General features: G+C 49.3%; 1 protein-coding gene across 3 annotated transcripts in view; it reads left to right on the top strand.

The window, feature by feature from the left end:
- Window positions 1-277: 277 nt before the first annotated feature.
- The window catches only part of nej (CREB binding protein nejire), an 11292-nt gene continuing 134 nt past the window's right edge, over window positions 278-11435 (top strand). Inside the window, exons 1-13 of one of the 3 annotated variants that reach the window (XM_086556566.1) lie at window positions 278-760; window positions 1009-1791; window positions 1965-2110; window positions 2732-2849; window positions 3159-3435; window positions 3663-4870; window positions 5005-5162; window positions 5342-5422; window positions 5533-5883; window positions 6077-6337; window positions 6558-7944; window positions 8116-8486; window positions 9001-11435. The exon at window positions 9001-11435 is cut by the window's right edge and continues 134 nt beyond it. In XM_086556566.1, the coding sequence (XP_086412692.1) occupies window positions 293-760; window positions 1009-1791; window positions 1965-2110; window positions 2732-2849; window positions 3159-3435; window positions 3663-4870; window positions 5005-5162; window positions 5342-5422; window positions 5533-5883; window positions 6077-6337; window positions 6558-7944; window positions 8116-8486; window positions 9001-10351 (6960 nt within the window). In that variant the 5' untranslated portion in view covers window positions 278-292 and the 3' untranslated portion in view covers window positions 10352-11435. The remainder of the gene's footprint in view (window positions 761-1008; window positions 1792-1964; window positions 2111-2731; window positions 2850-3158; window positions 3436-3662; window positions 4871-5004; window positions 5163-5341; window positions 5423-5532; window positions 5884-6076; window positions 6338-6557; window positions 7945-8115; window positions 8487-9000) is intronic. The other 2 variants (XM_086556567.1, XM_086556568.1) reach the window with 2 other exon arrangements.

Raw genomic sequence — 11435 nt, 5'->3', positions numbered from 1 at the left:
TAGTAATTTCTGGTTCTAATTTCTGGTTTTGAAGGATGGAGAGTATATATTTACCTAAAAAAAGTAAAAATGTACAAATACATGTTCATGAATTAATGTGACATGTATGTAGAGGGATAGATTATATGATTATAATGATGTTGATAAATAGATTTGTGGATTTATTCATACATTTGAAAAGTATTTTTTTTTGTGTTTGTCTATATGATAATTACTTTTTACTCCCCTCCCTGTCATCTGTGTCAGTGAGCCTTTTTTCCTTCAAAAGAAATTTTGCTTTTGAGAAGTTTGGATGCTAATATTTCCCTTCTTTCAGAACCCCAACCCCAACATGGGTCAGCCTGCAATCTCGGGCAACTACGGCTTTGGTGGTCAGGGCGTGCAGCCAGGCATGGATGGTAACGTGGGCCAGGCCAACTCGGGCATGGGGCCTGGCCAGCGTCCCATTGGCATGACGCTGCCCCCTCGTTACCCCAACCAGGAGATGATAGGCCTCATGAACCCCATGCCCCGTGGCCCCCAGCCCGGCCCTGGCCCCGCTGGTCCTGGGGCACAGGGGGTGCCTAGTGGCCCTCCTGTGGGCCCCCCTGGTCCTATCAACAGTGGCCCCACTGGGCCAGGCCAGATGATGCCCGGGCAGCCCAGGGCCAACCCGGCTGACCCAGAGAAGAGAAAACTCATCCAGCAGCAGCTTGTCCTCCTCCTCCACGCCCACAAATGCCAGCGCAGGGAGAGCCAGGCCAACGGGGAGGTGAGGCAGGTGAGTCCACGCTGCACCAGCCCATGGGCTTGGCTTGGCTCTCGTCTCTCTCTCTCTCTCTCTTTAGCCTTCAGCCTTCAGCGATTTCCCAGCCCTTTTTGATGTATTACTTTTTTCCATTTGTTGGTTTCAGAAAATAATGTAGTCTTCAGTAGTCAACTGTTGTTCAAACTATATATCCTGTAGTCTTACAATGTGTTGCTTACTATGTAATTTAGGACTAATTCATGTTTCTCCCCTCATTTCAGTGCAATCTTCCTCATTGCAAAACAATGAAGAACGTCCTAACCCACATGACAACCTGCCAGGCAGGCAAATCGTGCCCAGTTCCTCATTGCGCTTCGTCGCGCCAAATAATTTCTCACTGGAAGAACTGCAGCCGGCAGGACTGTCCTGTGTGCGAACCCCTCAAACAGGCAGACAAGAAGCAGCAACCGGGTGTGGGTGGTGTGCCGGGCCAGATCCCGCCCACTGTGTCACAGCCTGGTCCCAGTCCAGGAGGTGTCCAGGGGCCACTGGCAGGGCCACCCGGACCCCCTGGGCCTCCCAATGTTCCTGGCCAGATGACTGCTGGGCCCCCAGGCCAGAATCCTGGGCCCAGACCCGGTGGAGGGAGTGGGGTGAAGCGCGTCTACGAGGGGGACAACTTGCCCCCCAACCTGTCTGGACCACCTGGTCCCACAGACCCCATCATGCGGGCAATGCGGCCGCAGGTACCTAGTGGGGGAGTGCCTGGTATGGCCACTAACAACCAGCAAGGGGCCCCTGGTGGTGTCCCTGGAGCCCCCACAGGCGTGCCCAATGCACCTGGTATGCCTGGCCAGATGGTGAGGCCAGGAGTGCCCAACAAGGGGCCAGACGGCACCATGATGGGCACCCCTACCTCCCAGAGCATGAACTCACCCAGCATGATCGGCCGAGGGCCCAACGCCGCCACGGGACCCATGAATACTCATCAGCCACAACAGCAGATCATCAACAAGCCTCCTAATGTCGGCATAAATCAAAACAGTCCTGTTGTGAGTACAATAGTAAGTATGGTTGACCAAATGGAAACACTGGCCAATTCCAATTACCATTTATGTTCTGTTTCATAACTTTTTTTTTTCATTAATATTATTTATTCTTTTATTTATCTTTTGGTTCATTGTCTCGACATGTGAAACTGCTTGCTAATGAGGACCATTTCTACACTTCCTTGCAGTCTATACCTGAATGGCTGAACATCCCGAACCAGCCGGCACAGCTGCCAAGTGGCTTTGGTTCTGTTACCGCCAAGCCTGTGAAGGGGACCAAAGAGTGGCACCAAAGCATATCCAACGAGCTCAGAAACCACCTTGTACATAAGCTGTAAGTTGTGGTGCCTTTGTCCGTTTCTCTATTTCCTTTTCTTTCTTTTGGTTTCTTCATTTATTTATTTATTTATTTTTTTCCCTCCTTATTTATTTTATTTATTTATTTATTTTTTTCTCCATTTTCCCCCCTTATTTTCCTCATTTTTCCTTCTTTTTCCTTTTTTTTTCATTCTTTTCCTTTATTTATTTTTTCTCTCTTTTTCCTTCTTTTCTTTCCTTCTTGCTTTGTTTCTTCTCCCATTTTTTAAATTTTTTTCCTCATCTTTTGTTTCTTCTCCCTTTTTTCCTTCTTTTCCTTTTTTCTTTCTTTGTTTTTTCTTCTTTTTTTTTCTTCCCCTTTCCCCCCTTATTTCAGGATAAAGTGATGTTAGAAAATAAGATTAGGAAAGTGTATATATATATATACCTTGTAATCATTCTTTTTTTCCACTTAATCCGGCAACGTAGATAGATGGCTAAGCAGGGGATAGATATATAGGTAGACTAGAAATGTCATTGGAAAAGCAAGAATATTCTCATGACAGAATTCCAAAAACCTTGTCTTTGAGGCTTCTTCATATGCCTTTTCTGATGCCCAATGAAAACCCCCCTAATTTTTTTTTGTCTTTCATTGCAGTGTGCAAGCCATCTTTCCAACGCCAGACCCACAGGCAATGCTGGACAAGAGAATGCAGAACCTGGTCGCCTACGCCAGGAAGGTGGAAGGTGACATGTTCGAAATGGCTAACTCCAGGGTAAGTGCCGTCTCCAAGAGGTTGCTCTCCCTCAACCGCTAGGGTATTCCCTGGAGGTTTCATGAATAGACGTTTGCATGGTGTGGAAACATTGAGTTGCACAATTTATCGTTCTTTCAATTTCGGTCTCTAGTTGGGTGGAGTTTGTAGTCTGCTTTTCTACCCCAGTGTGTCATTAGTTGCAATCCTGATTTGTAGGTTGTGCTACTTTTAAATCCTTATAGGGAAAAGAAGAATGTTGGCTTTTCTGAGATAAGTTTGGGGATGAACCTCCCTATTAATTTGGACCCCCTCCCCCTCCCCCTTTAGCCGGAGTACTACCACCTCCTTGCTGAGAAAATCTACAAGATTCAGAAGGAGCTGGAAGAGAAGCGGCTGCAGAGGAAGCAGACCACCCCAGGGGTAACGGGACCCCCAGGTCCTCAGGGTCCCCCTGGCCCTCCAGGACCTCCTGGTCCCCCAGGGCCACCCGGGCCTCCAGGACCCCCTGGCCCTCCTGGCCCCCCAGGGCCACCAGGGCCACCGGGCTCCCTGGTGACTCCAAGCCAGATCCTCACTCCAACCACGTCTGGCGCCCCCAGCATCGGTAAGGGACTCAACAGTTTTCTGTGGGAAGGCTTAGCCTTGCAGATTTGGAATACTATTAGTGATAGCTCTAGTAATGTAATTTAATTTTTCTTATGTGTTTGATGGTGATGCAGTTTGCAATCTCTTGTCATATTCCTGAGCCTATATTCAGATGTAGTTGTCCTCACCATTAGAAAGGCAATTGGCCACAACCCAGTAAGTGACCCCCTCCTCTCTCTTCCACAGCAGGCATGGCAGGTCGGCCGACTGGGCCACGGCCGGTGCACCCCCAGGGTAACCTGCTCACCTCCAACCCTCTGGCAACTAACCAAGTGTCTCAGCCCACCTCCATCTGCCAGCCAAGCAGCAATGCGCAGATGGGCATGGGCCCCCTCCCCATCACCACCAGCGCCTCCACCACTACCACCAACAGCAGCATGGCGGGGCAGTTCCCAGGAGGTCCCGTCCCGCACAACGACATGCTGCAGGGGCCTAGACCCAGTGTCCCACCACCACCCTACAGCACGCCCAACGACACACCCATCATGAACCAGATGGCCAACCGGACCTCGCCCGCTATACCTGTATCTTCCGTGGCAGCCACCCTAGGCATCCCCATCAGCATGGCCTCACAGTCAACCCCCAGCTCCATGGGAAGCCTCTCGTCCAATGAGAACTCCTTCCCGCCCACGTCTCAGCCAGGCATGATCACCACCAATGCCAACAGCGAGAACACGGTCATGCCCACGTCCATCCACACTAAGGACAACTCTGTGGGAAGCCAACCAGTGGCCGTGGAGATGGCGGAAGAGAAGCCTGAGAAGCCATGCAAGGTTGTGAAGACTGAGCCCATCGAGATCAAGACCGAGATCAAGACGGAGCCAGAGGAATCGGAAGGCAAGGAGATCAAGATGGAGCCCAAGAGTGAGCCCATGGAAGTGAGCACAGCCTCGGAGGAAGCCTCGGTCAAGCAGGAAGTGGTGGTGAAGGAGGAGCCCAAGAGTCCTGCTGCAAGCACCCCGAGTGAATCGGGCAAAAGCAATGAAACAGGTAGTAAAGGTGACAAGCCTGCCAGTAGTACAGTGGTGCCCATTCCAAGACCTGCTCCTACACCTCCCAAACCAGCACCTGTGTCCTCTACCCCAGCCAAAGAACGCCCACCTCTCTTCAAACCAGATGAGCTGCGGCAACACCTTGTCCCCACTTTGGAGAAACTGTATCGGCAGGATCCGGAATCCATTCCGTTCCGCCAGCCGGTTGACCCTTCTGCTTTGGGCATCCCCGATTACTTTGACATCATCAAGAAGCCCATGGACCTATCCACCATCAAGCGAAAACTGGACACAGGGCAGTACACAGACCCTTGGGACTATGTGGATGATGTCTGGCTCATGTTCGACAATGCATGGATATACAACAGGAAGACATCCCGTGTGTACAGATATTGCACAAAGGTATTACAGTCCTTTCAGTGACTTTGTTGAAGCTATACAGTCATTTTGAAGGTAGAAGTCTTTAATTGTGTGTTTACCTAACCAGAAATCGTTTTTTCTTCTGTTCTTAAACTTGTTTTTTACCTTCCTTACAGCTTGCAGAAGTGTTTGAACAGGAAATTGATCCTGTCATGCAGTCACTTGGATACTGCTGTGGCCGCAAGTACACTTTCAATCCCCAGGTGCTGTGTTGTTACGGGAAACAACTTTGCACCATTCCTCGTGATGCCAAATACTACAGCTACCAGAATAGGTTAGTGTATTGATTTATTATTGTTCTGTTATGAATATCCTTATGGAGGGCTACACTCTTGCGAATGAAAAAATAAGGAACTGCAGAAAATTGGAGATATGTTTTTGTTATTAGAACAATAAGCTGAATAGTATAAGGTAGGTTAATAATAGTTATAAAATATTTTTTTCTCTCCACAGATATACATATTGCTACAAATGTTTCAATGATTTACAAGGAGACACGATAACTCTGGGAGATGATCCTTCTCAGCCAGCCCTGTAAGTAATTCAATGGCTTTGTATTTTGTATCTGTAAACATGGTTGTATTTGTAAGGAACTACAAACAATATGTAAAACTACATGTATTAACTCTCTCATTCTCTCAAAGGACAATCAAGAAATCGCAATTCCAAGAGATGAAGAATGACGCCTTAGACCTGGAGCCCTTGGTGGAGTGCCTTGAGTGCGGCCGCAAGCAGCACCAGATCTGCGTTGCTTACCTAGAAACCATTTGGCCCCAAGGTTTTGTCTGTGATCTCTGTCACAAGAAGAAGAACACCAAACGTAAAGAGAACAAATTCACGGCCAAAAAGCTGCCCACCACTAAGCTCAGCAACTTCTTGGAGACGCGCGTCAACAACTTCCTGAAGAAAAAGGAGGCTGGAGCTGGGGACGTCTACATCAGAGTGGTGTCATCCACAGACAAGATTGTGGAAGTCAAGGGAGGCATGAAAACCAGGTGAGATCTGCACCCATCCTGAAATTAATGCCGTGGGACTCCTAAATCCTTAAGCTGGCTCTGTGGCATTTTCATGATTTCCAGATTTGCATGATGAGAAGCTATTGTAAATTGATTTGTGTGTGTGTGTATCTTTAGAGTGAAAGGCATTTATTTGTAGGGCCCAACTGACCTGACTCATTTGTCCCTCCAGATTTGTGGATACGGGGCAGCTGTCACCAGAGTTCCCATATCGTGCCAAAGCATTGTTTGCTTATGAAGTGATTGATGGAATGGACGTGTGCTTCTTCGGCATGCACGTCCAAGAGTATGGGTCTGATAGTCCCACACCTAACACAAGGCGTGTATACCTGGCCTACCTGGACAGTGTACACTTCTTCAAGCCCAGACAGTACAGAACAGCTGTTTACCATGAAATCCTTCTGGGCTATCTCGACTATGTAAAACAATTAGGGTATGTACACATAGTTTTCTATTTTTTATTTTGTATTAAAAAAAAAAAAAAAAAAAAAAAAAATATCAATATATAAATTTTTGTAGCACTAACATGTAGCTTCCCTCCTTTCCTCCCTTCAAGATTTTTTTTTTTTCTCTCTCTCTCCTTTGTCTTTGTTTTTGTCTTGAGCATAGGAGAGGAATTGATGCTGTATACTCAATGTCTCCATGCTTTTCAGGTACACCATGGCACATATTTGGGCTTGTCCACCCTCGGAGGGAGATGACTACATCTTCCACTGCCATCCGCCCGACCAGAAGATCCCGAAGCCAAAGCGGTTGCAAGAGTGGTACAAGAAGATGCTGGACAAGGGCATCATAGAAAGAATAGTGTTAGACTACAAGGACATTCACAAACAGGCCTTTGAGGACAATCTGAAGTCTCCCGCAGAGTTGCCATACTTTGAGGGCGACTTCTGGCCCAACGTGATGGAGGAGAGCATAAAGGAGCTGGACCAGGAGGAGGAGGAGAAGCGGAAGCAGGAGGAGGCAGCGGCAGCAGAGGCAGCAGCACAGGCTGCCATGGGCGTGGAGGAGGAAGAGGAGACCAGTCAGGACGGCAAGAAGAAGGGGCAGAAGAAACACAAAAACAAGAACAAAAGTAAAAGCCAGCAGAAGAACAAGTCAAAAAGCAAGAATAATGCAGCAGGCTGCAATGATCTTGCCCAGAAGATATTTGTCACAATGGAGAAACACAAAGATGTTTTCTTTGTCATTAGACTGCACAGTGCTCAGTCTGCTGTGAGTTTACCCCCCATTCAAGACCCTGACCCCATTATGGTATGTGATCTCATGGACGGCAGAGATGCCTTCCTTACCCTAGCCAGTGAACGCCACCTTGAGTTCTCTTCCCTGCGCCGTGCCAAGTACTCCACCATGATCATGATGTACGAGCTGCACAACCAGGGACAGGACCGCTTTGTATACACCTGCAACCACTGCAAGACCCACGTGGAGACACGTTACCACTGCCAGGAGTGCGACGACTTCGACCTGTGCACATCGTGTTTCAAGTCGGAGGGACATCCTCACAAGATGATCAAGCTGGGTCTAGATCTGGAGGATGGCGTGTCCACAGAGAGCAAGAACCTGAACCCCCAGGAGGCCCGCAGGCAGTCCATACAACGGTGCATCCAGTCCCTGGTGCATGCGTCTCAGTGCAGAGATGCCAACTGCAGGCTCCCGTCGTGCCAGAAGATGAAGCGTGTCTTGTCCCACACCAAGTCATGCAAAAAGAAGAATAATGGTGGATGTGCAATTTGTAAGCAGCTCATTGCCCTGTGCTGCTACCATGCCAGAAACTGCAAAGAACAGAGATGTGTCGTGCCGTACTGCTCCAACATCAAGCAGAAGTTACGCCAACAGGAGATGCAACAGAGGTTCCAGCAGCAACAGCTGATGAAGAGAAGAATGCAGCAGATGAATGCTCGCATGATCAGCTGTGGCAACCCTCAGCAAGCAGCTTCGACTCCGCAACCAGTCCAGAGTCCCATCCACACGTCGGCACCAAGCGTGAAGCCTTCTGCACAGGGCCCTTCGCCCAATGTCATGAAGGCCATTGCACAGGTAATATTACTCTGGTGAATTAGGGATAAGAAAGTATGTGTGTGAGAGAGAGGATAGGAGAAACGTGGTCTTACAGAGATCAGATTATATATAGGTTGATTTTATAACTATCTGCATTACCAGTAAAAAATTTTGATGTTTAGATTGCTCATGGTGTCCTGCATTTCCCAGGTTCAGGAAGAGGCAGCAAGGCAGACAGGGCCAGCTACAGCCGTTAGCTACGGGAAGGGCAACCCGGGCAACGGCGCGGTGTCGCAGGCCCCCATGATGCCTCCGCCCATCACCCCGCAGCAGCAGGTGCGGCCTGCCATCCCAGTCAACACCATGGCCCCCATCACCAGTATGGGGCCACAGGTGTCCCAGATGAACTCCATGGGGAAGCCCAATGCCATCATGCAGCAGCAGCATCAGCAACAACAGCAACAGCAGCAGCAACAGCAACAGCATCAACAGCAGCAGCAGCAACAACAACAGCAGCAGCAGCAACAGCAACCTCCTCAGCAGAACAGAGCTTTGCCAGGAATGGAGATGATGTGGAACAGGTATGTGAAGACAGTGGAAAGGTTTTCTAGATTTTTTTTTTTTCTCATAACTGCATTTTGAAGAGCCAGTCAAAAATGATTTAATTCAGATTATCTTTGTTTTCTTTTGTCATATTTGTTTGTTTCTCTGTAGATTTTCTTGATTATTATTGTTCTCTTGATTTAAATCCATCATTTTAATTGTGATTGTAACCCACTTCTTTTCTTATATGATATAATCTTGAGTAAAAGAGCTATCTCAAATTCTTTTGTTATTAGTCCATTATTATCTCCATCTGTGTCGGCATGGTGGTAAATATGTAGCTTTGCAGGTCTTTCCCTTCATTAATGGTTGATATTATTAATGTTATAGTCTCTCTTTTTTATATAATGATAAAGAGACTTACATATCATATTGGAAATCTAAAGTGAATTGCATCCTCTCTATCATCAACTTTACCTTCAAGTTTCCCTTGAGACTGCAGGAGCAGAGATATTGGAAGAGTCACCACTAACCTGGGCCTTTTTCTTACAGGTACCCCAATCCTGGAGGCATGCCTGGGCAGCCCCAGCAGGGCCAGGCAGGTGGTATCAGACCAGGCATGATGGCCCAGCCCAACCAGGTGGCCCAGCACAGTGGTGCCCCTGGCCCACCCCCTGTCATGGGCCCCCCTGGCCAGCCAGGCCAGCCAGGCCAACCTGGCCAGCCTGGCACACAGCCTCAGAGGAATGCCACTCAGGCTCTGCAGCAGCTCCTACAGACCTTGAAGAACCCCTCAAGCCAGCACCAGCAGTCAGAGGTCCTACATATACTCAAAACGCACCCTCAGCTGATGGCAGCTTTCATCAGACATCGTCAGATTCAGCAGCAGAGTCAGCAGCCCCCACAGCCAAATCCTCAGCAACCCCCACAGCAGCCTCCACAGGGACCAGGCGGCCAGCCAGGCATGATCCCCCCGTGCGGGAGCATGCCTGGGACGGTGCAGGGCTCCATGCAGCCCACGGGGATGCAACCCGCGGGCATGCAGCCCAACATCCAGCCCGGAGGCATGCAGACGCCCATGCAAGGCGGCATTGTCAACCAGATGGGCACCAACTCTCCCATGCAGGGGCAGCAGCAGCCCATAGGTGTTCCTCCCACCCAGAGCAACATGTCCCATCAGCAGCAGTGGTACCAACAACAAAAAATATTTCAGATAAGGCAGCAGCAACAGCAGCAGCAGCAACAACAGCAACAGCAGCAGCAGCAATCTCAGCAACCAGGGGGCTTCCAGCAGCCACAGGCACCCATGGGGTATCCCCAGAGACGGCAGATGAACTTCCCTCAGCAGCATAATTTCCAGGGCGGCGATGGCCAGTTCGGCCAGGGTTTCCCGCAGCAGCAGCAGCAACAGCAGATGTTGATGCAGCAGCAGCAGATGAAACCAGTGCCGCCTTCTATGTCACCCCAGACCGTGGCGCCTGGCATGATGCCGCCGGGAACCACCATGACCAACCCGTCCCCACAGCAGCTGATGCAGACGGTGACTTCCCCTCCCCCCAGCAACCTCCCCCAGACGGTGCGGTCGCCACAGCCCAACCCGTCACCCCGCAACCACGGTCCCATCCCGTCCCCGCGCGCCGGGCCTGTGCCGTCGCCACACCACCCTGCGCCCGTGCACTCGCCGCACCCAGGGAGCCAGCAGGGACCCACCATGGGGGCTAGCGGCACCCCCGGGGACTCCATGATGCTGTCACAGCTGGGGCCGGGAAGTGGGCACCAAGGTCACCAAGCACTGCCACCCTTGCAGCCTGCCAACAACCAACAAATGGGGGGCATGGTGGCTACCTCTGAGGCCGACGTAACTCCTCAAGACAAACTCACAAAGTTTGTTGAGACATTATAGTACCAGTGTGCTACTTAGCCCTTGTAGATAGTCTCTTGTAAATATTTTGTATGTAAGTCTCTGATTCTCATACAGACTACAAATTGTGATTGTTATTTTTGCAGTGCTTTATATCTGCAAAACAGGAAAGATATTATGCTTCCTTGAAGCAAAACTAGAGGACATACTGCAGACCCCGAGCTGAAAACTCATGCCAATTCCTTAAAAGACAATTTATTGCCCTCTGCGGGGCCTCTAGGCTTATGAAAGATTAAGAAAATGAACTCGGTATGAAAGTTACAAAAAGGAGATTGTCTTGAAAATTTTTTATTACAGTAACTTTGTACAACTTTGCATTAGTCATTAATTTTGGGCAGTTGCTGTCTTGTTTATAATTTGAAGAGTGCAAATAGGTCTTTGCCAAGGTATTAGCTAGACATGTTTGGTGCATTCTAGCTTGCTGAAATACTAGAGCAGGATGTACTGAGGAGATTGTGCCTGTACATTTCTGCACAATAAATGATGAAAGAGTAAAAATGTAATGGTTTTGTTATGCCCCTGCCCCCCTATACCCTAGCTGCAGAACACAGTGCGGGCACAACCTCAACAGTGACCTCCCTCATCTTTGACATTCCCTGTAGGTAACGCACTTGTCCGGGAGGTCCGCTGTCTCTGCCGGTGCTGTCTGTCGCGGCAGCTCAGGGGAGAGGGCAGTAGGGGGAAAGTGTTCACATGCAGCGGACCCGAGTGAAAGCTGCTGCTGCTGCTGCTACCACCACCGTCACCCCCCAATATATAAGAAAGAAAAAAAAGTCCGTAGCACTGCCCACTGGCGCCCCGAGGACCTACCCCGGCCAGCAGCAGGCAAGGGGCGCCCAGTGTGCCGGCCCTGAGGGAGGGTGTGTGGGCGGAGGAAGTTGCAGCCAGTTCTCCTCTCGTCACGTCGCCTCACCCACCTGTCCTCTATACAGTTCTTTAATTTATTTCTCTTTAAAGATTTGATAAGTTTGTTTTCACATTTTCCAACGCTCAACGTGATGTATGTATGTAAATTGTTGATTGTATTGTCTACCAACACCTGCTCATTGGAAGTTCCCGTTCTCGT

This window comes from Penaeus japonicus, unplaced genomic scaffold (assembly GCF_977035675.1).
Source record: "Penaeus japonicus unplaced genomic scaffold, GWHDUDI00000001_assembly GWHDUDI00000032, whole genome shotgun sequence".
Classification (NCBI taxonomy): domain Eukaryota; kingdom Metazoa; phylum Arthropoda; class Malacostraca; order Decapoda; family Penaeidae; genus Penaeus; species Penaeus japonicus.
The sequence above is the reverse complement of the archived record's forward strand: the minus strand, read 5'-3'. Positions and strand labels throughout refer to the sequence as shown.